A 23546-nucleotide genomic window follows, 5' to 3' on the forward strand; every position below is an offset into this window, starting at 1 on the left:
CTCTATAATCTTTGAACAGTAATAACAAAAACAACGTCTGATAGATATTTTTATACATGTTGATTAATGAATATTATATCAATCATGTCAATAGCTAAAACCAAATAGGCTATATCCTGTATTTGCAATTCAGAAACCTCAAACCAACCCCATTCCCCCGAGAGTGGTGGGCACTGCGTGGCCTAGGGCTCGGCCTGCGCACATTGTTAATACACAGACATAACACAAGAATCATATACAGGAATTGCGTAAAACATGATTTAACATGATGAATAAACTGATAATAATTCTGGATCATCCTAAATCCTAAACTAAATCAATACAAGATGCTCAGTACAGCGAGGAGGTGCAGACGAAGAGTTAGAGTGAGATTGTATTAAAAAGTCTTGCAGTAACTAGTGTCTTGAAAACTAGAGCTAAATATTAAAAAGCAAACAAACCTGATGTGGGGATACCATGTGTCATTTGACTCCACATGAAGCCAAGATGTGGATTTTCAGGAATATTCACCACTGTTATTTGCTTTATATGACCGCAGCCTCCAAACGCAGTGGTTCCAAACCTTTTTTCCATGAAAACCCCCCATAAACTTTTTCAATTTTTTATTTACAAAAATAAACAGCAGTTGTAAGTTTGTGCCCCTATTCTCTTTGTTTATATTTTGATTATCCAATAGGCTTTATGCACAGCTCTAATACTTCCTGAATTAAGCCAGCTCCTTTATTTCCTGTTTTACATTATTGGACCGACTAATTAATCCAGGTGTGTCTGACCATTGTTGGCAGGTCAGACACACCTGGATTAATCAGTCGGTCCAATAATGTTAGACAGGAAATAAAGGAGCTGTGCATAAAGCCCATTGGGATTTTTAAATCTAAATAAATACAATTTTGGTAATAGACAATTAGCTCTGTGGAGGTTGGGAGCCAAATGTCCAAGAGCACCTTTCATAATTGCTCTTTGGGGCCCCCTAGTGGTCAAGGAGGACCTACACTTTATTCGCTTATTCAGCTGTGTGTTGTGTTTTGTTGTATTGTATTTCTGCACTGCTGCCTGACAGTCTCCGCCGAGGGCTGAAACTGTCCTTTGCAGCGCTGTCACGTGACCCCTGCCTGACATAAACACATGTCATATGATTTTGTGGTTTTATTTTCCAAACATGGCGGCCGAGGCGCTGCAGCTGGCTGCGGCTCTGCTGCTCCTGTCGCTGCTCACTGGAGGTTTCTCTTTCCCCGTGGGGCCGGAGACAAAACACACGACAGCGACGTGTGGATACGAGGTTTGTCGCGTTTATTTCTGTTGCTTATCTGTATAATTCACTCATTTGTTAGTTAAAAATGAGTGAAAAGTGTTGAGTTTCTGTCTCCAGCTGCAGAGCTTTCAGTTTCAGTCCATAGACTGTTTCAGTCATAAGTTTTTTTGTTTGTTTTTTTGTTTGTTTTTTATTAACACTTATGTACAGAACAATACTGTTGTGCCAGGGGAAAATTAAAAATTAAAAAATATAAATATACAAAGAGTTTATGCTTACAGTTTCAGTCATAAGTTCACACAACGAGGAACCAAAACTCTTCACAACGTTGTTTCCGTATTGACTTTGAACGCATCAGTCTGAACCATAGGAATGCTGCAGCTTTCCTGTGATGTGTTCACTGTACTGTATCTATCTATGTGTGTGTATCTGTGTGTGTGTGCAGTCATGTCATGCCACCAAACCCAACATGCTGAATGTCCACCTGGTCCCTCACACACATGATGATGTTGGCTGGTTGAAGACCGTGGACCAGTACTACTATGGAGGTCAGTCCCTCTCTCACACACACACATCACACATTTTTGCATACACCCACACACCCACACACTTCCTTCCTCTCATCCTCACACTGATAAACATGTGTATCTCATAATGCTATCTTGAATATGTTGCACATAACAGGAAGTCCAGGCCATAATGAACCAGCATAACTGAATTTAACTCTTTCAATCATCAATAATGTGGATCCTACTATTGTAAATGTCTAGTGGTTAATATATAACTGCACTCTACCATCCATGCATGCACTTAAACGTCTCTTTCAGGCTGTTATGTGAAACTTTTTGACAGTTTTGACTGAAGCAGTCCTGTCATGTGATCTCTGTCACCTGTAAACGGTGTAGTAACAGTTTAATAGTCTCACTGATGAGTTTGCATGTTTCAGCGTCAAGAGGAGTCTGTTTACTCAGAGCTGCCTCAGTTTCTGACCTGTGTGTCTGTGTGTGTGTGTGTTGTTTTATGTGTGGTTGTGTAAGCAGAAGTTAGATACCAGTCCCATGTTAGTTTGAGGAAGAGAAAACACATGTGACTTTAGATGTGAACAGTATGTGAGGTTTGTGGTTTAAAAACATGTTTATTTAAATGTTGTAAAGCATCTTTAATCTGGTGCTAAAGAAAAAACACAATTTGATTCTATTTTGCATGCAGATGAACATATAAGGCAAGTTTTACAGCAGTCTTACTTTTTCATTTTGCATTTAAAATTCATAATTTTCACTGCAGTTGTGTATGTTTTTAACATAGTTTTGATGTTATGATTTATAAACAGACAGTATTTTATATTTTAAAGAGATAGTTCAACATGTTGGCAAATTGGCCCATTGCTAAAATCCTGTAGTCATAGCAGTAGGTTCGTTGCCTTTAATTGTCCGTGCAAGCTATTTTTAGAACGGCGGAGCAGAGCCGCGAGCTGCTCAGAGCTACGCTACAGAGGCCCATGGGATTTATTGGTTTCCCTCATCAAACTCATCAAATACACAATCCAACAACTCCAAAACGCTCTGGTGGACAAGTTGTGACCTGCACATTCACCACGCTATGAGATAATAACAGAACGTTACCAGACAGAGTTGTTTTAGAGGTAAATACAGAGACTGCTTGCTGAAAAACTGCCCCCGACGGGAATGTGCATCAGCGGTTTTGCATGAATTTATTATCTCATAGCGTGGTGAATCGTTCTAAAAATAGCTTGCACCGATAATTAAAGGTAACAAACCTACCTATGGCAATGGGCCAATTTGCCAAAATGTTGAACTATCCCTTTAAGAATTGTTTAATAAAGGTTAAGTGACGTATTTGTGTGCATCAGTGACCATATTTCATGTGTGTGTGTGTGTGTGTGTGTGTGTGTGTGTGTGTGTGTGTGTGTGTGTGTGTGTGTGTGTGCAGACCGTAACGACATCCAGCATGCGGGGGTGCAGTACATCCTGGACTCGGTGGTGGATCAGCTGCTGAAGAACCCGGACCGGAGGTTCATCTACGTGGAGACGGCGTTCTTCTACCGCTGGTGGAAGCGGCAGAGCTCCAGCACGCAGCAGACGGTCCGACAGCTGGTGGACGAAGGTACACCACACCAGAACCAACGAAGCCGCACAATGTGATGTCAGTTAAAGGGATAGTTCAACATTTTGGCAAATTGGCCCATTGCCATAATCCCTATAGTCTTAGCAGTAGGTTTGTTACCTTTATTTGTCGGTGCAAGCTATTTTTAGAACGGCTGATGCACGTTACCTTCAGGGACAGTTTTTCATCAAGCAGTCTCTGCATTTACCTCTAAAACAACTCTGTCTGGTAACGTTGTGTTATTATCTCATAGCGTGGTGAATGTGCAGGTCACAACTTGTCCACCAGAGCGTTGTGGAGTTGTTGGATTGTGTATTTGATGAGTTTGATGAGGGAAACCAAGAAATCCCATGAGCCGCTACGGAGGCTCATGGGATTTCTTGGTTTCCCTCATCAATTTTTTTTAAATTTAAAGTGTCAGACAGATGTGGCACAGCTGGAGGATCTGGACCTGCAGCGTCTGGGTCTCGGCCGTGCGGCTGATGACGAACGGCGTGGACGAGTTGGGTCTGAAGATGTAGGCTCCCGACGGCTGGTTGATCTCTGAGTTGTTGCCGTCGCTGGCGTTGTACCTGTAACACACACACACACACACACGTTAAAGGGATAGTTACGATAAGGAGTTGTTTTTGAGGTAAATTCATGCAAAACCGCTGATGCGTGTTGCCTTCAGGGACAGTTTTTCATCAAGCAGTCTCTGCATTTACCTCTAAAACAACTCTGTCTGGTAACGTCCTGTTATTATCTCATAGTGTGGTGAATGTGCAGGTCACAACTTGTCCACCAGAGCGTTTTGGAGTTGTTGGATTGTGTATTTGATGAGTTTGATGAGGGAAACCAAGAAATCCCATTAGCCTCCGTAGCGTAGCTCTGAGCAACTCGCGGCTCTGTTCCGCCGTTCTAAAAATAGCTTGCACCGACAATTAAAGGTAACGAACCTACTGCTATGACTATAGGGATTATGGCAATGGGCCAATTTGCCAAAATGTTGAACTATCCCTTTATCCTCCTCCTCCTCCAGGCCGTCTGGAGTTTGTGAACGGAGGCTGGTGCATGAGCGACGAGGCCACGACTCACTACAGCGCCGTCATCGACCAGATGACCATGGGCCTCAGGTTCCTCAACGAGACGTTCGGGGCGTGCGGTCGCCCCCGGGTGGCCTGGCACATCGACCCCTTCGGCCACGCCCGCGAACACGCCTCCATGTTCGCACAGGTAGCTACAGTAGAGATCAAAGAAAAGCTGAATCCTACCGAGGCTGAAAGTGTGAAACGAGGAAAACAAGGAAAACAGAAACAGATTAAAGGGCCAGTGTGTAAAATGGGGGGAAAACCGTGACATCTAGTGTTCAGATTCTAGTAGGGCTGGGCGATATGAGAAAAAATCCTATCACGATAATCAGTCGATATCGATATATATTACGATATGACTCAAGTCACTATTTTTGTCAAGCCTAAATGTTCCATCATACACACAAGTGAGATTTGAAGATATCAGAAGGTTAATTTTGATTTAAATATTTATTTTCTGTCAAAAACTGAACATGCAGATGTAATGATGAACATATAATAAAAGCAATGAGTAATAACAGTTTCAGATAAATAAAACCGGTAGATTGTGAAACTCTTGAAACGCGCTCTCTGGTTGGCTGGATTTTCCGTTCAGGCATCAGGCGCAAGATGGCGACACTCTCTAAGCAAGACCCTTGCTATTGGTTTTCGTAAAAATAATTATAAGGCTACGAAAACCAAACAAATTTCATTTTATAGCGATTATACACTTATATTCATGGGTAGTATATTCAGATTTTGCCAATAAACCTTGACCTTTAATTATTACACACTGAACCGCTTCTTTAATTAATATGATTATCATTTTAATATGTGTTTTCAATGTTATGTGTGTTCCAACCCATACAAAATTATGAATTATTATTATTATTATTTTTAAACAAAAAACAGCTCAACATAAAATATATATTACAACATAATTAATATTTATATAGCACTTTCCTCAGGCAATCAAAGACGCTTTAATAAAAACAAAGTCCATAAAGATTCATATCAGGTATTTACACTACGCTAAACTAAAACTAACCTCCAGCGGTAAAAAACACATCACAGTTACAAGTTTCTTCTCAGTGATGCTTCTCTCTTCATCATCTGCATGTTTTTTCCTCCAGATGGGATACGACGGCTTCTTCTTCGGTCGCCTTGACTACCAGGACCGGATGCACAGGATGATGCAGAAGGAGCAGGAGCTGCTGTGGCGAGCGTCGGACAGCCTGGCGGCGCCGACGGCTGACCTCTTCACCGGTAACAAAACCCTCACAAACACACACACACACAGAGAGCAGGGTGACCTTTGACCTTTGCTCTGACCCCCCTCCCTTCACCCTCTCCACCTCCCACAGGGATCCTTCCCAACGGCTACAACCCCCCCGACGGCTTCTGCTGGGACCAGTCCTGTGACGACCCACCAATCAGAGACGACCCCGACCTGGAGGACTACAATGTGGACGATGTGGTGACGCGTTTCCTCACCATCGCCAACGGACAGGTGTGTCTAACACAAACACACACACACACACACACACACACACACACAACAACAAAATACGTGCAAATACAGAAATGATGCAGAACGTGAAACACTTTAAAACCTGTTTAGGGGTCGTACCTTTATTTGTTTACATACGGACATGGAAGTAGTTTTGTTTTAGTGTTGGTTTATTATTTCTATTATTGTTAACAATATTTCTATTAGTATTTCAACAATTGTTGCCATCTTCTTTTCTTTTTGCCTTTCTATTAAAGGGACGTCGAGGAGTTTGCTTTTGGTTATTATTAAAGAGTCTCATATTAATGTGGATGAATCTACGTTACCCACTTGTTAATAGGTTCATTTTCAATAAATATATCATTTTGTCTTCATAGTTATTTTGATATTATTATTATTTAGTGGTCGACTCGCCCAGCATTTCCTAGTTTCGGTTTCCCGGACGCTGCCCGGCGAGTAATGGGAATAACGCCGCCGGATCGCTGTTTATGGTCGGAACTACGATGGTATCTGATCGTCTTCCAACCTCCGACTTTCATTCTTGATGAATAAAAACATTCTTGGCAAATTTTTTCGTTTTCGTCCGTCTTGTGCCAGTCCAAGAATTTCACCGTGCATGCGGAGGCTCATGGGAAATGCTTTACGAAACTCCTTGTTGTCCCTTTAATCTATGTTTTTTCATTTTCTTTTTGTTGTTTTTTTTGTTTGTTTTTTGCACATTTACTGCCTGCCACATTGCAGTTTTCTTTAACAAAAAATTAGAAGAATCCAATAAAAAATTCATCACAAAACAAAGAAATGACGCAGAACCAAAAACACATCAAACAAATGCAAAAGAAACTGCTGCAAATTCAAGATCAAGAAGAGGAATAAAAACTTACCTCTTCCTTTTATATCTTTTTTTTTTTTTTTTTTTAAACACTTGGCTGTAATCTTTTATAATATAATAGAAGAGCAACAGGTTTACATAGCTCATGTTATTGGCTAGAGACGTTAGATGACGTTAAATGCAGTCACAACCCTTGTTAATGTGAATTTGCAGCATTTTTCTTTCACATTTGTTTCGTGGGTTTGAGTGTTTTTTGGTTTTGCAGCGTTTTGTCCTTGCCGGCCACCGTACCCTAACGGTTTCTCCTCCTCTCAGGCCAACGTGTATAAAACCAACCACATCATCATGACCATGGGCTCAGACTTCCAGTACGAGAACGCCAACCTGTGGTACAAGAACCTGGACAAGCTGATCCTCTACGTCAACGCGCTGCAGGCCAACGGCAGCAAGGTCAACGTGCTCTACTCCACCCCGTCCTGCTACCTGCAGGAGCTGCACCGGGCCAACCTCACCTGGTACACACAGTTGTTGTTTTTTAAGGGATAGTTCAACATTTTGGAAAATTGGCCCATTGCCATAATCCCTATAGTCATAGCAGTAGGTTTGTTACTTTTAATTGTCGGTGCAAGCTATTTTTAGAACGGTGGAGCAGAGCCGTGAGCTGCTCAGAGCTACGCTACGGAGGCTAATGGGATTCCTTGGTTTCCCTCATCAAACTCATCAAATACAAATCCAACAACTCCAAAACGCTCTGGTGGACAAGTTGTGACCTGCACATTCACCACGCTATGAGATAATAACAGAACGTTACCAGACAGAGTTGTTTTAGAGGCAAATTCATGCAAAACCGCTGATGCGTGTTGCCTTCAGAGACAGTTTTTCAACAAGCAGTCTCTTTATTTACCTCGAAAACGACTCTGTCTCGTTATTATTTCATAGCGTGGTGAATGTGCAGGTCACAACTTGTCCACCAGAGCATTTTGGAGTTGTTGGATTGTGTATTTGATGAGTTTGATGAGGGAAACCAAGAAATCCCACTAGCCTCCGTAGCGTAGCTCTGAGTCGACAAATAAAGGTAACGAACCTACTGCTATGACTATATGGATTATGGCAATGGGCCAATTTGCCAAAATGTTGAACTATCCCTTTAAACTCGGCTTGAACTTTTAGGAGAATTTGTGTCTTGTGTTTTTTTCTTCTGCTGTAACGTTATCGTCCTCTCTCTCTCTCTCTCTGTCTCCGTTTCCAGGCCTTTGAAGACGGACGACTTCTTCCCGTACGCGGACAGCGCTCACGACTTCTGGACCGGATACTTCACCAGCCGCCCGGCGCTGAAACGTTACGAGAGGATCAGCAACAGCAACCTGCAGGTCGCAGCAGGTTCACACGTTTAACTCTGACCTGCTGCCGTGGCTTTAAAATAAATAAATCAATGAATAAATAAATCATTTTCCTCCGTGTGTTGTAGACGTGCAACCAGCTGGAGGTGCTCGCTGGCCTCGCCTCCAGGAAGGGACCCTTCGGTGAAGGAGACAGCGAGACCCTGAGTGAGATTTGTTCCCTGTGACTTTTTATTGATCCTGAATCCAGACCAGAGGAGAGAAGTGATTATGTCTCCGCCTTGTGGTCACAAATATAAATGAACAGCATCTCAGTTAGAGAAGATTAGACGTTGTGGTTTTGTGCACAGAACAAGAAGTTAATATTGTTAAATAAGTACAAAAACAGCCAAATATAAATAAAGAAGAATTAATCGTAAGGAATATGTAGGCTATACAATATATAAATTAAGTGATGGGGGATGTTCAAGGATTAGATTAGATCAGATTAACTTTATTGTCTTTGTCTTCTCCAACACTAAACGACAAATTACTGTACAAACAAAAAACTAAATCACAAGACACTTCCCGTCACCACGAGAGAAAGACTGAGTCTGACTGTCAGCGTCCTGTGTGTCTGACAGAGAAGGCCATGGCTGTGGCTCAGCACCACGACGCCGTGTCGGGCACCGAGAAGCAGCACGTCGCCAACGACTACGCCAGGAGGTTGGCCAACGGCTGGCAGCGCTGTCAGGTAGGTCAGAGGTCACGCAGCTTCACCCTGCTCAGCTCAGACACACACACACACATGTTCTCCTGAAAAACAGCAGATTTTGATCCGTTTCCATGTTTTCTATGTTTAGTATAAAGAATATTTCAATAATAACAAATGTTTGATGAAGTTTATTGAGACAAACTCATTTATTTGTCTGAATCTACTCGTATTATTTCATTTTTCCCTTCTTTTCTTCCCGTGGCTGGGTGTGTTGTGTGAACTCTGAACGTGCTGCTGTGTCTCCAGGTTTTGGTCAGTAACAGTCTGGCTGCTCTCAGCGCTTCGTCTGCTCCGAGGGTTTACTGCGACAACCTCAACATCAGTGTGTGTCCTCTCACCGAGGCCAGCAAGAAGGTGACAAACTACACACACACACACACACTGGTCAGTGACAAATAAGGGGTTGACAAGATGGGCAATTCAGAAATATATTTAAAAATAGATTTAAAAGCATCAGATTTGTTAAAATGTATCTTTTGTGTTCATGTTGGTTGTATGTCATTTTTGTGAACAAAAGTCAGACTGAATGCCCTGAAAGTGGTGTAACCACAAAAGAACAATAAATATTAAATATCCACCTACAGTGTACTTATAAAAATATAAAATTTCTTCTGAACACATTAAATTGAAATAGAGGGTTATTCTGTTTTCTGTGTTTCTATATATCAGTTTGAATGGATTGTGGCAACACTGAACAGGATATATCCTAAAAACAAGAAGCTTTTTTAAAATAATGTGACAAATTATTTTAAAAAAAAAACATTATTATTAAAATAAGTTAAGAAACATAGTGTTGCATTGAAAAAGTGAATTATATTATTTATATAAAGTCAGATTTTTATGAAAAAATCCCGGTTGCATCACGTCATTGACCCACGTAGAAACGAACCCGTCCAGCTACTTTGTTAACTCTACTTAGATTGATAAGATTAATTCCTCAGCTCCACATTAAACCAGGTGGTTTTCAGAAATGATTTTCAGAACAAAACAGAGGTCTCTCAGATGTGTATAAAATCAGATATCAACATATAAAAAAACAAGATTATAAATAAATGCACACATTTAATTAAAACTGGCTCATTTCAAGCTGTGATGTCATTAACCAGAGTCTCTGTTCTCAGTTCTCAGTCCATGTGTACAACCCTCTGGCTCGGCCCGTCACCTGGGCCGCCAGGCTTCCTGTCAACGGCTCGGAGTACACGGTGTCTGATGCTACCGGCAAAGCTGTGGACTGTCAGGTCAGTGTGTGTGTGTGTGTGTGTGTGTGTGTGTGTGTGTGTGTGTGTGTGTGTGTGTGTGTGTGTGTGTGTGTGTGTGTGTGTGTGTGTGTGTGTGTGTGTGTGTGTGTGTGTGTGTGTGTGTGTGTGTGTGTGTGTGTGTGTGTGTGTGTGTGTGTGTGTGTGTGTGTGTGTGTGTGTGTTGGTGCTAATCAATCTGGGCAAACCTGGGCAAATTGAATCGTAGGCAACTGGACTTGTATTTGTCTTGTATTTGTCTTACTCCACTGTGTTTGTCTAGCTAGTGCGGACTAGTGAGACTTGTTGATGAACTGTTGAAGCTCCTTGGATAAGAGGCGAAACGTCTTCCCAGACAAATACAAGTCCAGTTGCCTACGATTCAATTTGCCCAGAAAAGAACGATGCCATGGATGAATGAGAATATCCATAGACAACCTGCTCATTATTAAAATACACTATATTACAATACTTACCAATTCATATTTTAGGGCAGGACACGTTTTGAAAGGAAGTGTTTTTGTCATTCTGGTGATGATATCTACTTATAACCTAGGTTTTCCATAAACTGCATCTTTCACAGTTAAATGGCATGACTGGAAACACTGAAACATTTAATTTGAAACATTTTCTCTGACAGAAATTTTCTTTTCATAAATCACTACAGGATGTCAAAATAATCTTAAAATCTTCATTAAGAGTCATTAAAATAATAAGTAAATCATAATTCATTCATCTTTGGGCCCTGACCCTGCCACTTGTTTTTAATATACATAATAGAAATGAAATAGAAATACTGTTATTATAAAAAATAACACTTTGTTCCTATACAGCACCTTTTAAAAGACAGGTTGCAGATCTCATGGTAACTGTGTGTTGCAGGTGCTTCCTGTGTCCGCCGCCACCCGGGCCGTGAGGAGGAACCGGGGCTTCGCCGTCGGGGAGTTGGTGTTCCAGGTCCAGGCTCCTCCTCTGGGCTTCAGCACCTACTCCGTGTCCCTGCTGAGGACGGGGCCTCGGCCGGCCCCCCCCAGGAGGCCCCGGGCCCCCACGGTCCTCCAGAACAAGGTCTCACTACTGCAGCAGCAGCAGCAGCATCGTCACTCTCTGCTTCTGTCATGTTTTTTTTTTTGTTTTTTTAACCTTTATTTAACCAGGAATAATCCCATTGAGATTCAGAATCTCTTTTGCAAGGGGGTCCTGGCCAAGAAAGCAGCACAGTACATCCACATCAAGTACACATTTGGACAACATCAACAAAACAAACATAAAAACAGCTAAAACAGTAACAGCAAATCACATCAATACATTATAATCACATGTTGCATGATGGGAGATGAGCTCAGTAGATAAAACCGTAGAAGACTAGATAACTGACCTGACGCTGCTGCTCAATGACACGGCGTCGCCACACGGCCGCCATCTTGGCTCAGTCAACTCACTCCCTCAGAGCATTAAGCCTCTGGTGCCTGTTCTACTTAAATAACAGAACTTGCTCAGTTTTTGACCAATTTTTTTAAAAACGGTTTGGTTTGATATGAATGTCAGAAATGCACAGATGATACCTCAAACTTAAAATCACAAATAATTGTATTTATGTACTTTTCTATGAAAGTAACATTATGCAAATAGTTAAAGGTCCAGGGTGTAAAATGGGAGTAAATCCGTAACCCTTGCTATATGTGTATATCAAAGAATACAAAAAACAATTTTATTTTATAGTGATTATACACTTAAACTTAAAAATATATTCATGGATAGTATATTCAGATTTTGCCAGTAAACCTTGACAATTATTACACACTGGACCTTTTAAAGTAATAGCGTTATGAATAGTAATAGAGTCGGAGAAAGCAATATGGCCACCCGTGAGTTACGTCTGGACTGGGTGTAGTCCGATCCCCCCACCCTGGATAAAACTGTGTGTGTGTGTGTGTGTGTTCCAGTTCCTGCAGGTGACCTTTGACCCAGACACCGGCCTGCTGAGCAGCCTCAGTAACCTGGAGACCAAACAGAGCATCAAGCTGACGCAGAATTTCTACTGGTTCGTTTTTTTTTTTTATTCCTCCGAGAAACGACAAACAACAAACTCACAAACACTCTGACACATGGCCCATTGCCATAATCCCTATAGTCATAGCAGTAGGTTCGTTACCTTTAATTGACCCTTCACCAACTCCTCCCACAAACAGCTATTGTCCAATCCTACGTTAGCAACCGTAACTATAGGCCTGGCAAGTTTTCCGCAGTGAGTCATTACGTTTGCTTTTGTGGACACATTTTGAGACTAGGACGAAAAACATTTGTTTGTAGAGAAGGATGTTGTTGTTGCTGCTGCTACTACGGCGGCGGCGGCGGCAGCAGCAATATAGAGATGTTCAGATACGAACGGACTTTTTTTTTCGACTTGAGCAAGTGTAAATATGGGGATAACCATATGTTCACCTCCGAAATGACAGCTGTACTTTTACGGCTTTTACCTGGGCTTTTAGGCGAGGGATCCTCCAGGCAGGGACTGCTTTCACTGACTGATAACAGCGGTGGGAGGAAAAAAACAGCAGCCAAAGCTGTATGTGGTTCACAATCGCCCAAAAACTTGCAGTTTGACAATGTTTCATGACCAGTGAGATGACCTAAGTCTTCGTGGGTTGATAGACGGTAAAATGACCAGCCCTTACTGCTGCTCTGTACATTGTCCAGTCGTGTCGTTGAACAGATGTTTTATCCTCCTGCGCGAGTCACGTCACTGGAAACTATGAATGCTCTTTGTGACTTCTTCTCTCTGTTATCTCAGAACAGTTTATCCAGAAATTTGCTGATATTTCCTTTGAAATCGATACCAAATACTGCCAGGAGCATGGCTGGGAGTGAAAGCTTGCCCGCCGTAGCAACAGTAACCAAGGGGGCGGGGCTTACGTGAAGGGTCAATTGTCGGTGCAAGATGTTTTTTAGAACGGCGGAGCAGAGCCGCGAGCTGCTCAGAGCTACGCTACGGAGGCTCATGGGATTTTTTGGTTTCTCTCATCAAACTCATCAAATACACAATCCAACAACTCCACAACGCTCTGGTGGACAAGTTGTGACCTGCACATTCACCACGCCATGAGATAATAACAGAACATTACCAGACAGAGTTGTTTTAGAGGTAAATGCAGAGACTGCTGGATGAAAAACTGTCCCTGAAGGCAACACGCATCAGCGGTTTTGCATGAATTTACCTGAAAAACAACTCCTTATCGTAACTATCCCTTTAACATGTGTGTGTGTGTGTGTTACAGGTACAACGCCAGCGACGGCAACAACTCAGAGAGCAACCAGCCGTCGGGAGCCTACATCTTCAGACCCAACTCGTCCACGCCGTTCGTCATCAGCCGCACGGCCGAGACCCAGACGCTGCAGGTCCAGATCCTCCACACGGGGAAAATGATGGGTTTTATTTAAAAGAAAGAAAAAAGAGAGACACCTGTTTGTTTTGTAAACACCAGACAGCTGTGCCACATCTGTCTGACACTTTAAATGCACCGGATAGACTGTGTTTATGTGTGTGTAATGATGAGGTTTGTGTGTGTATATGTGTGTGTGTGTGTGTGTACTGACTGCCGTGTGTTGATGCTGCAGACGTCCGTGGTGCAGGAGGTGCGGCAGCAGTTCGCCCCCTGGGTGTCTCAGGTGGTCCGTCTCCATGCCGACAGCAGAGCCCTGGAGCTGGAGTGGACGGTCGGACCGGTGCCCATCGAGTCAGTGAACGCACCACAGCACAGCAGATAGATACACAATGAATAGACACTGATTTGTATACATATCAACACTGCAACATGGAGAGTAGAGCTGCACAATTAATCGCAATGTAATCCAATGTGTTGCTACGGAGATAGCCTGGTCAACGAATCAGATTCACAAGACGTAAAAGAGTTTGTTTGGTACGAGACCAACAAAAATCAATATAATATTTTTGGTTTTAATTGAAAATGAAGCAAAAATCATTTGACGTGACACTAAAATGACAATATATTATTATAATTTCTAATCACAACATGATCACAAAAGAGTGAATGAATAAATGTCATCAGTGTCAGTGAGCCAATCAGCATGCAGCATGTCTGGATCGGTATCTAATAACACTGGTGATTGGCTGTTTATTCACAGAAAAAAAACATTTGAGTGTGTAAATAAAAAAATAAAAAAAATACTGAAACTAAAATCAAATTGTTCTCTAGTTGTCTAAAGTGGAGTTGATACATTTCCAGACTGCTCCGTATATATACGTGTTTTAAGAGTAGTTAGATTCTAAGCATTTTTGATCAATTATCATTTCATCTATAAAATGTCAGACATTAGTTATGAACAGACATATTTTAATTTCCAAGAATCCAAGATGTAATGATTTAATATGATATAAAAAGAAGCAGAAAGAGGGTAAGGTCTGGTCTGGTCTCGTCCTGTCCCTCAGTGACAGCCTGGGGAAGGAGGTGATCACCCGTCTGGACACCAGCATTCAGACCTCAGAGATCTTCTACACCGACTCCAACGGCAGAGAGGTGCTGCAGAGGAGGTGAGACACCGACACCTCTAAACTACACTGTTGCTGTCAATAAAGTTGGAATAACTCTGAAGATTTACACTTTATTATCTAAGAAGAATGAATCACATTGTCACCTCAGTCCTAGACGAGGAGGAAGAGGAGAAAATAGTAATTATTATACAGGTGCATCTCAATAAATTAGAATATCATGGAAAAGTCCATTTCCATGCATATAGATGGACATGTTTTCAGAAGGCCACATTTCCAAATTAAAAATGCCTTTTTTTATGGTCTTTTGTAATAATCTAATTTTATGAGATACTGAGTTTTAGGTCTTTATTAAATATGAAGCCATAATCACTACAGTTAAAAGAAATAGAATAAATAAAGACATGAAATGTTTAATTATCTGTGTAATGCATCTAGATCAGTGGTTCTCAACGTGTGGTCCGGGGACCCCCAGGGGTCCTTGAGAGGGTTCAAGGGGGTCCCCAACTTTTTCTTGAAATTTTCCCACTTTTTTCTAGTGATGTTATTTTTTTTTTTTTGAGAATTCTTTTATTTATTTATTTTTGAGAAATTTTCCCACTTTTTTTTTTAGATTTAAAAAAAATAATTTTTAACCTTTTTTTTTCGATCTTTTTTAAACTTTTTTTTTAGAGAAATTTTTCTGCTTTTTAAAAAAAATTTTTTTAGATTTTTTAAAACCTTTTTGTATTTTTGGAGAAATTTTACCACTTTTTTTTCTAGAAAATGTTTTACTTTCTTTTTTTTCAGGAGAATTTTACCACTTCTTCCTAGAAATGTTTGAATGTTTTTGGAGAAATTGTACCACTTTTTTTCCAGAGAATTTCTCTATAATGTTTCCAAAAATTCACTCCATTGGCCTTAATTTGAATGTACAAAACTTTACTCAGTCTTGGAACAAATATTTGTGTATTTCTGGTGTTTGCTTCAAAATTTTGTCCAATGGGGGGTCCGTGGTCTAATTTGTGTCAATTTTGGGGTCCTTGATGTAAAATAGTTTGAGAACCACTGATCTAGATTAGTATTAGTTTAACTTTTTGAATGGAAACACTGACATAAATAAACTTTTCCATGATATTCTGATTTATTGAGATGCACCTGTATACTGTATGTATATGTGTGTGTAAAGGTCTGAGGCCAACAGCTGCATGACAAAAGTGTTATAGATTTATTCTAGAAAAAAGAAAATGTAACTTCAGTGTTTCCATAACACATCAGGAACATCTGTCAGAGGTCACAGTGTGTGTGTGTGTGTGTGTGTCCCACAGGAAGGACTTCAGGCCGACATGGAAGCTGAAGCAGTCTGAGCCCATCGCTGGAAACTACTACCCCATCAACTCCCGAGCTTTCATCAAGGTGTGTGTGTGTGTGTTGGTGTGTGTGAATGTGTGTCCTCAGATTTCTGGACACAAACAAATTCAGACAAGTCATTTTTTTGTGTGTGTATGTGTGTTGATGTGTGGTTTGTCTTCAGGATGACCACGACCAGCTCACCGTGGTGACGGACCGCTCTCAGGGAGGAGGCAGCATCCACAACGGCTCTCTGGAGATCATGGTGACATACACACACACACACACACACACACACTGCAAAAAATTCAAAATCTTTCCAAGAATATTTGTCTTATTTCTTGTCAAAATGTCTCATTTCTAGTCAAAACTAAACTCTTTTCACTTAAAATAAGAATCATCACCTAAAAAAATTAAATAAGTAGAAAAATCTGCCAGTGAAAGCAAGTTTTTTTGTACTTGTAATAAGGAAGAAAAACTTGCTCCACTATCAGATTTTTCTACTTATTTAAAGTGAAAATATGCTTGAAAGAAGTAAAAAGTGTCTAAAAACAAGCTACTTTTTTATGTGATGAGTCTTATTTTAAGTATAATGAGATTTGTTCTGACTAGAAATGACATTTTGACAAGAAATAAGACAAATATTCTTGGTAAGATTTTGAGATTTTGCAGCACTAACTCACTCCGTCCACATGCAGACGGCTTCATCACCTCCTCCTCCTCCTCTTCCTCCTCAGCTCCACCGCCGCCTGCTGTACGACGACGTGCGCGGCGTGGCTGAGCCCCTCAACGAGACCTCCCAGGTCTTCCCCGAGGGGCTGGTGGTCCGCGGCCGCCTGCTGCTCTCCCTCGACCCCCCGCCGCACGCCGCCGACGCTCACCGGCCCCTCGCCGAGGAGGTGGTGCTGCAGCCGCTGCTGACCTTCACCGACGGAGACCTGAGCCCCAACACACGACTGGAGGTGAGAGAGGAGGAGGAGGAGGACTGAAAACTGGAGATTAAAGGGATGGTTCAACATTTTGGCAAATTGGCCCATTGCCATAATCCCTATAGTCATAGCAGTAGGTTCGTTACCTTTAATTGTCAGTGCAAGCTATTTTTAGAACGGCGGAGCAGAGCCGTGAGCTGCTCAGAGCTACGCTACGGAGGCTCATGGGATTTCTTGGTTCTTGGGCCAGTTTACCAACATGGTGTTGAACTATCCCTTTAAAGTGTAAACTCTCCTCGATGTAAAACAATCAATTAATCAAGTGGAGATCACATTCATAGCCAGAATAAATATTAGACTCTAAAATTAGCTTTTTTTTCCTAATATAATGTTGAGTCATGTATTTTAAGTTCTTGGAAATTAAAAAAAAAGTCTGTTTGTGACTTTTCTCTGACATTTTATTGATAAAATTAAGAATTAAAATGAATCAATAATGTAAATCTCAGTCAGTCTGTAGCTGTAAACTGAACCCTGAGCTCCAGACGTCCAAACATTTAAAACCCGAGCTGCAGTTATTCAGGTTTCTGCTGCAGCTCCAGTCCAACTCATCTCTCTGCTCTTGTCTATATTTTTTTTTTATCCATTTCCAGACATTGTTCTCATTTCACAGCGTCTCAGGAGGGGAACTCAGTGTTGTCTGACTCGCTCCGATTGTGCGGATGTTTTTCTGCAATTACACACTCGCTCTGCTCTAAGACAATTTAAAGTAAAAAAAAATACAGTATGTGTCAAACAAACAGGCTGCGTCAGAGCGAGTTTTCAACTGTTTATCTGTCCTGTGTGAATAGACTGAAGTCAGTTGTGTGTGTCTGTGTGTGTCTGTGTGTAGTTCTCGGGGCTCCAGGCTGCGCTGCCCCCTGCTGTTCACCTCCTCACGCTGAGCCAGTGGGACAGAGACTCGGTGCTGCTCAGACTGGAGCATCAGTTCCAGAGCTGGGAGAGTAAAGTCAACTCCCAACCCGTCACCGTCAACCTGCAGGTCAGACACACACACACACACACACACACACACCTGGGCAGGGGCAGAGATTATTATACATTATTAAAGGGATAGTTCAACATTTTTGGCAAATTGGCCCATTGCCATAATCCCTATTGTCATAGCAGTAGGTTCGTTACCTTTAATTGTCGGTGCAAGCTATTTTTAGAACGGCGGAGCAGAGCCGCGAGCAGCTCAGAGCTACGCTACGGAGGCTAATGGGATTTCTTGGTTTCCCTCATCAAAATCATTAAATACACAATCCAACAACTCCAAAACGCTCTGGTGGACAAGTTGTGACCTGCACATTCACCACGCTATGAGATAATAACAGAACGTTACCAGACAGAGTTGTTTTAGAGGTAAATTCAGAGACTGTTTGCTGAAAAATTGCCCCCGAAGGCAACGCACATCAGCGGTTTTGCATGAATTTACCTCTAAAACAACTCTGTCTGGTAATGTTCTGTTATTATCTCATAGCGTGGGGAATGTGCAGGTCACAACTTGTCCACCAGAGCATTTCGGAGTTGTTGGATTGTGTATTTGATGAGTTTGATGAGGGAAACCAAGAAATCCCATTAGCCTCCGTAGCGTAGCTCTGAGCAGCTCACGGCTCTGCTCCGCCGTTCTAAAAATAGCTTGCACCGACAATTAAAGGTAACGAACCTACTGCTATGACTATAGGGATTATGGCAATGGGCCAATTTGCCAAAATGTTGAACTATCCCTTTAATGTATGATTGATTATTAATGGATGAAAAGTAGATGAGCAGGAATGTGTGAGTGTTTTAGTTTAAAAACAATAAAATGAGTGTGTTTGTACTGTGAATGTTTTTTTTTAGATGAATAACAGGTTCAGTAAAATAAAGCAAAAAGGAAGAGAAAATATAATAAAATGTAAATACACACTTAAACTTTAAGAAAAACCTCCAAGGGAAGTTCCTTAACAACTATTTAAAAGCTTTTATTGGTCATGTGAGACCATTTTAAGGTCTGTCGCTACTATTAAGGCTCTTCATTGGTTGTAAAAGTCATTTTTGTTATTTTTTAGTACGTGTGCGTCACTGTGCAAACAGCAGACATCATTCCCTAATGTTTTTTAACGCTATGACTAATTGTGTGTGTGCGTAGAAGCTGTTTTCCACTATGGACGTGCTGGGCGTGTCCGAGCTGAACCTGTCAGCCAATCAGTGGAAAGAAGAGATGAAGCGTTTTAATTGGATGCCACAGACAGGTACAGGACACACACACACACACACACACTCAGATGGTTCCTATTTGTAAGTTTTGCTACATTGCTAACAGTGAGCATGAGCAACTGTTCTGGACTCCTTCACTCACCACCAGATGTTTCCAGAGGTGGAAGTCAACTCGTCTATTATATCCTTTGTTGAAGCTAGCATGCTAACGAGCTAGCTGCAACCCCTCGTGTCAGAGTCTGAACACACAGCTCTGCATGTGCATTCATAATTTGAGAGTTGAGTTGCGAGTCTTTATTGTCATCATACTAGATAGTGAAATTTTAATTTTTATTCATCAGATGTTGTTACTAAATTACAGAAAAGCTGTTAGTATTAGGACCAGAATTCGGTTTTAAATCACTGCTAAATCAACTTTAAAGAGGAACTATGCTACATTTTTACCATAATTTAACAGCTTTAGATGAATGTTGATGGTTAAATCAATGACTTGTAACTAGTTCCAGGGAGAATGGAGGCTCTCTGTCTTCCACCTAGCGTCTCTTGGCTGAAAACCAACCTTATAATGACCTTTTATGACGGATAAGACTACACAAATATACACATTGTAACACGTAAATGATAAATAACGTTATCCACCCCTCTCGTTGAAAACAAATGCACATGGCCGGGAGGAGGGTTAGTGAAACAGAGGAAATGTGACTGGACTTGGACTTACATAGTTCCCCTTTAAACACCAGAAAAAGCCAAATAAATACTTTAAACGTTTAATTATAAAATAAATGGACAGATATGGAAAAAAAGAAACAAAGGTTTAGGTGGCTGCAATGTCTCTAGCTCTGAAAATAAATTAGATTATTAAACCATTTGTCCTGTAGGTGGCACAGTCACAAGAGAGGAGCTCCATCCATTGTGTTACAAGGAGACGGTTCATCATCTAGACTCAGATTTCTTAAAATCTACCTGTTGATTTATAAATTTATTGAATGAAAGAGGAAATTTTGGCACTGAAGGAAAAGTTAGTGGAGTGTTTTACCCTTTGTACTAATGATTTATACAGGTTTATGGTTTTTAATGCTGAATTTTAACCAGGAGGTTCCTATTGAGATCAGAAATCTCTTCTACCCTCCCTCACACGAAGGAGATAAAGAGTCCAGAATAAAATCTGAGCTGTTCTTTGTAGACGACTGGACTCGTCCTGCAGCTGCTGCCGGTCGTCGTAGATGAGGAGAACCCAGAAATCCACCGACGGTGTTTAATTTCTAGGCGGGCGGCGGTTTTTAATCAGAGCACCATTACAGTCAGCTGAGCAGTAAAGAGCGTCTCTCTGCAGGGACTCATTAACCAGGCAGTGAAATATAATGAGTCATAAATGCATTGTTATGCTTCACAGCTTTGTTAGTAAACTGCAGGCTGTTGGATGTTTGTAGAAATAATCTGCTTCTCTCCGGTCGCTCGCTGGTTTTTTAAAATGTATTTATTATTTATTTAAATTTTTTTTTTTTAAAAGCTGCACTTGTTTTGTTTTTTTATTTTTCAGAAGAGAAGCCGCTGCCGCTGAAGTCATACCACGATCCGTCCACATGGGAGGTGACGCTGAGGCCCATGGAGATCAGGACCTTCCTGCTCAGGGTCAGCCTCAGATAGCCAATCACACGCTGCTGCAGATTTTTTTTTTTTTTCCAAGAAAGTCACAAATTAAATCAAATTGAAATCAAGTTCCAGTGGCCCATCGAGACACAGACATGAGGATGTTTGTTTGACTTTCACTGAGAAATGAAGCAGATGTCTGAGCTGCATTCACAGCCTTGAAACGTGGTTGAGACACATGGACAGGACTTTCTACAGCTGCCTTCACAACAACAGACAATACGATGACTCAGATCTACCGTCTGCCTGGTGTTTACTTTTCTACTTCTGAAAATGTGTGTGTATATATTCTGATTTTTGTACTGATCACAAAGCAGCTCATAAAATCTGTCACTGTCTCTGTTTCCTGTGTTCGTGTAACAAACTCTGTGCACAGTCACTCGGACGGAGGTGGATTTTACTGACCAGATGTTACAGATGTCTCTTGACACATCCTCAAAACTAAAATTACCAGAATTTATTCTATAATGAAAATTATTTCAAAGCTATTTCACATTCCTCTTGTGTTTTATTTGATGTTGTGGATTCCTCAATAAAATACCTTCGGGGACCCTCGAGCCAAAAATGTACACTACAAAAAGAAAACAGCTGTAAAATCATGATACATCAATATTTTTTTCTGCTTTTTGCTGCACAAATCTCTTAAACCACTTCAGCCCTGCGCAAAACTACTAAAAGTTTAATCATTTTCAGATTTTTAACCCTTTTATAGCAGGTTTTTGTTGTGTACATTTTTGACTCGAGGTTCCCTAAAGGGTACAAAGATTGTCTGTAGTGTAAAATAGACCTGTGAGAGTAAATTACATTAGACTCTTTATAAAAAAATGTCAACAAAAGAGACGTTTTTGCAGAAATTCATGGCATAAGCTCTAACAGCCAAAATGATCACCAATTATTTTTTTTAAATAGGAAAAGGCAAAAAAAACAAAAAACATTTTTGGTTCAAGAGGACCCTGAGGGTTAAACATCTAACAAACTTAAAGATGAAAGACAAATCATCTAAAGTCACACTGAGGACTTTATTGATGTGATAACATGTTGACAACAGTCAAATAATGATAATTATAATAATAAAAAATGAACCTTAAGTCAAAAAACCTCAGACATAAAACTGAATCATGGATATGTTGCTGTTGTTCTGTGTATTAACAGTTTTTCGGTTGTTGTCCTCATTTGATCGTCATCACTTTATCCAGGCTGCACATAAAACTGCAGAAATAAAATTATTTAAAAAAGAAAAAAAAAAAGAACTGAATTAGAAGAATAGAGAGAAAAGAGTTCATCCGTCCATCTTCTCCTCCGGGTCGTGGGAGTAGCAGCATTTCTCTCCATGTGTGCACGATCCCTAAAATAAATAAAAACAGACCATAATAAGACGAGCTATAACAACAACAGGCCGGTGAACTGATGTTTTAAAACGTAAAAAAAAAGAAAAGAGCTGGTTTTGGCTGCGTCCTCTTCACCTGGCAGGAAACCAGCTGCGTGCGGCGCCGTGGCAACCGCTCGGCCTCGTGTTCCCACCATAGACTGTAAAAAGAATGGACGTAGCGTCCGTGACGTCACCCATTGGTTTTGGGGAGTCGTTTTTGTGACTCAAATATGGCGGCCTGAACAGCGCCATGTTGGATTGGCCGGCCGAGAACCCGCCCACTGGCCTCGAAGCAGCCTGTCTCCGGAGCTGCTCGGACCTGTCACTCAACGTTTCCGCGCCCTGATTGGCCAGAATTTTAACCTAATAACAGTAAAACTGTAGAGTTAAAAAAAAATTCACCCCCCTCAGAGTGTGTGCGGGGGTAGAAACTATCGATTGAGACGAAAAAACGTTCTGACACCAGGCTTTTAACATGTTTACTGAGGATGTAAAGTCGGCGATTTTAACATGGGGGTCTATAGGGAATGCTCCCTTCTGACACCAGCCCCCAGAGGAATTCGAGGGGATTGCAGTTTTTTGAACGCGGAAGTGAGCTTCACTTCTCAGACCGACAACTGCCCCCTTGGTTCCCACCCAGGAACATGGAGACTGAACCACAGTAATTAGTGTTTAAAGCAGAACTATGCAGGATATGGGCTGTAATTATTGTGGCTCAGAGTCACTGTGATGGTTGAGTGACCTGTTATGAAGTGAATGGGGTCTAGGCCAATGCGCTCACCCCCCCCCACTGGCTGAAAACCGCACTTGCAAGATCAGTCGTCCGTCTCGGTGTTACAAATCTCGTCAATGGATAGAAGTATCGCGAGAAACTGCTTTACGGCAGTACGAGATAAGAACGCATATGACGTCATGCATGTCACGAATCGTGATTGGTTTGAGTTCGGAAAGTCGGAGGAAACCATGGAAACATGAAATGTTTACTGATGAAGTTCAGCTTGTGGCTAACAGGGAGCTAATGCTAACACAGATACACACACCATGGGTCTTTTATAAGATAATGTAATAGGCTACATCATGACACACACACACACACCTTCGCGTTTTGGAACCTTTATTCCTGTGTGTGTATGTCTGTGTCTTTGTGCCTGTGTGTGGCTGTATTAGCGTTAGCGCCGTGTTAGCGTTAGCTCGGTGTTAGCATTAGCTCCGTGTTAGCATAGCGTTAGCTCGGTGTTAGCAGGGCTTAGCAAACAGCAGTAAACACAAGCACGTGTAGGGGGGTGGAGGAGGTGGCGGCGGCGAGTTTTTTTTTTTTTTTACGACAGTGACATGTGCCTACCAGAACTGTGGGGGAGCTCCGGAGAGGGAAAAAAAGAGAAACCAACGAAGGAGCGAGCTATTTCCGGCCGAGCTGCATAGTTCTGC

General features: G+C 41.4%; 2 protein-coding genes across 3 annotated transcripts in view; one reads left to right on the forward strand and one right to left on the reverse strand.

The window, feature by feature from the left end:
• The first annotated feature begins 1148 nt into the window (after nt 1-1148).
• On the forward strand, nt 1149-20962 carry man2b1 (mannosidase, alpha, class 2B, member 1). 2 transcript variants are annotated; one of them, XM_085785638.1, is made up of 23 exons: nt 1149-1279; nt 1698-1800; nt 3203-3376; nt 4398-4591; nt 5559-5691; nt 5790-5935; nt 7080-7279; nt 8014-8134; nt 8233-8311; nt 8728-8837; nt 9105-9212; nt 9980-10096; nt 10976-11161; nt 12040-12137; nt 13372-13492; nt 13712-13830; nt 14544-14645; nt 15911-15998; nt 16117-16197; nt 16670-16894; nt 17751-17900; nt 19032-19134; nt 20640-20962. In XM_085785638.1, exons 1-23 carry the CDS (start codon nt 1160-1162, stop codon nt 20744-20746), a joined length of 2985 nt encoding a protein of 994 aa, XP_085641764.1. In that variant the 5' UTR covers nt 1149-1159; the 3' UTR covers nt 20747-20962. The 2 variants fall into 2 exon arrangements, with proteins under 2 accessions (XP_085641764.1, XP_085641765.1); XM_085785639.1 differs by having other exon boundaries at nt 20643-20962.
• Nucleotides 20963-21749: 787 nt separating this feature from the next.
• Nucleotides 21750-23546, reverse strand: part of trmt1 (tRNA methyltransferase 1) — a 21019-nt gene continuing 19222 nt past the window's right edge. The window contains exon 16 of the mRNA XM_085785647.1: nt 21750-22094. Coding sequence (XP_085641773.1) covers nt 22029-22094 — 66 coding nt within the window. The 3' untranslated portion in view covers nt 21750-22028. The remainder of the gene's footprint in view (nt 22095-23546) is intronic.

The sequence above is a fragment of the Trachurus japonicus genome, chromosome 1 (assembly GCF_045865225.1).
Source record: "Trachurus japonicus isolate A0001 chromosome 1, Traja_1.0".
Classification (NCBI taxonomy): domain Eukaryota; kingdom Metazoa; phylum Chordata; class Actinopteri; order Carangiformes; family Carangidae; genus Trachurus; species Trachurus japonicus.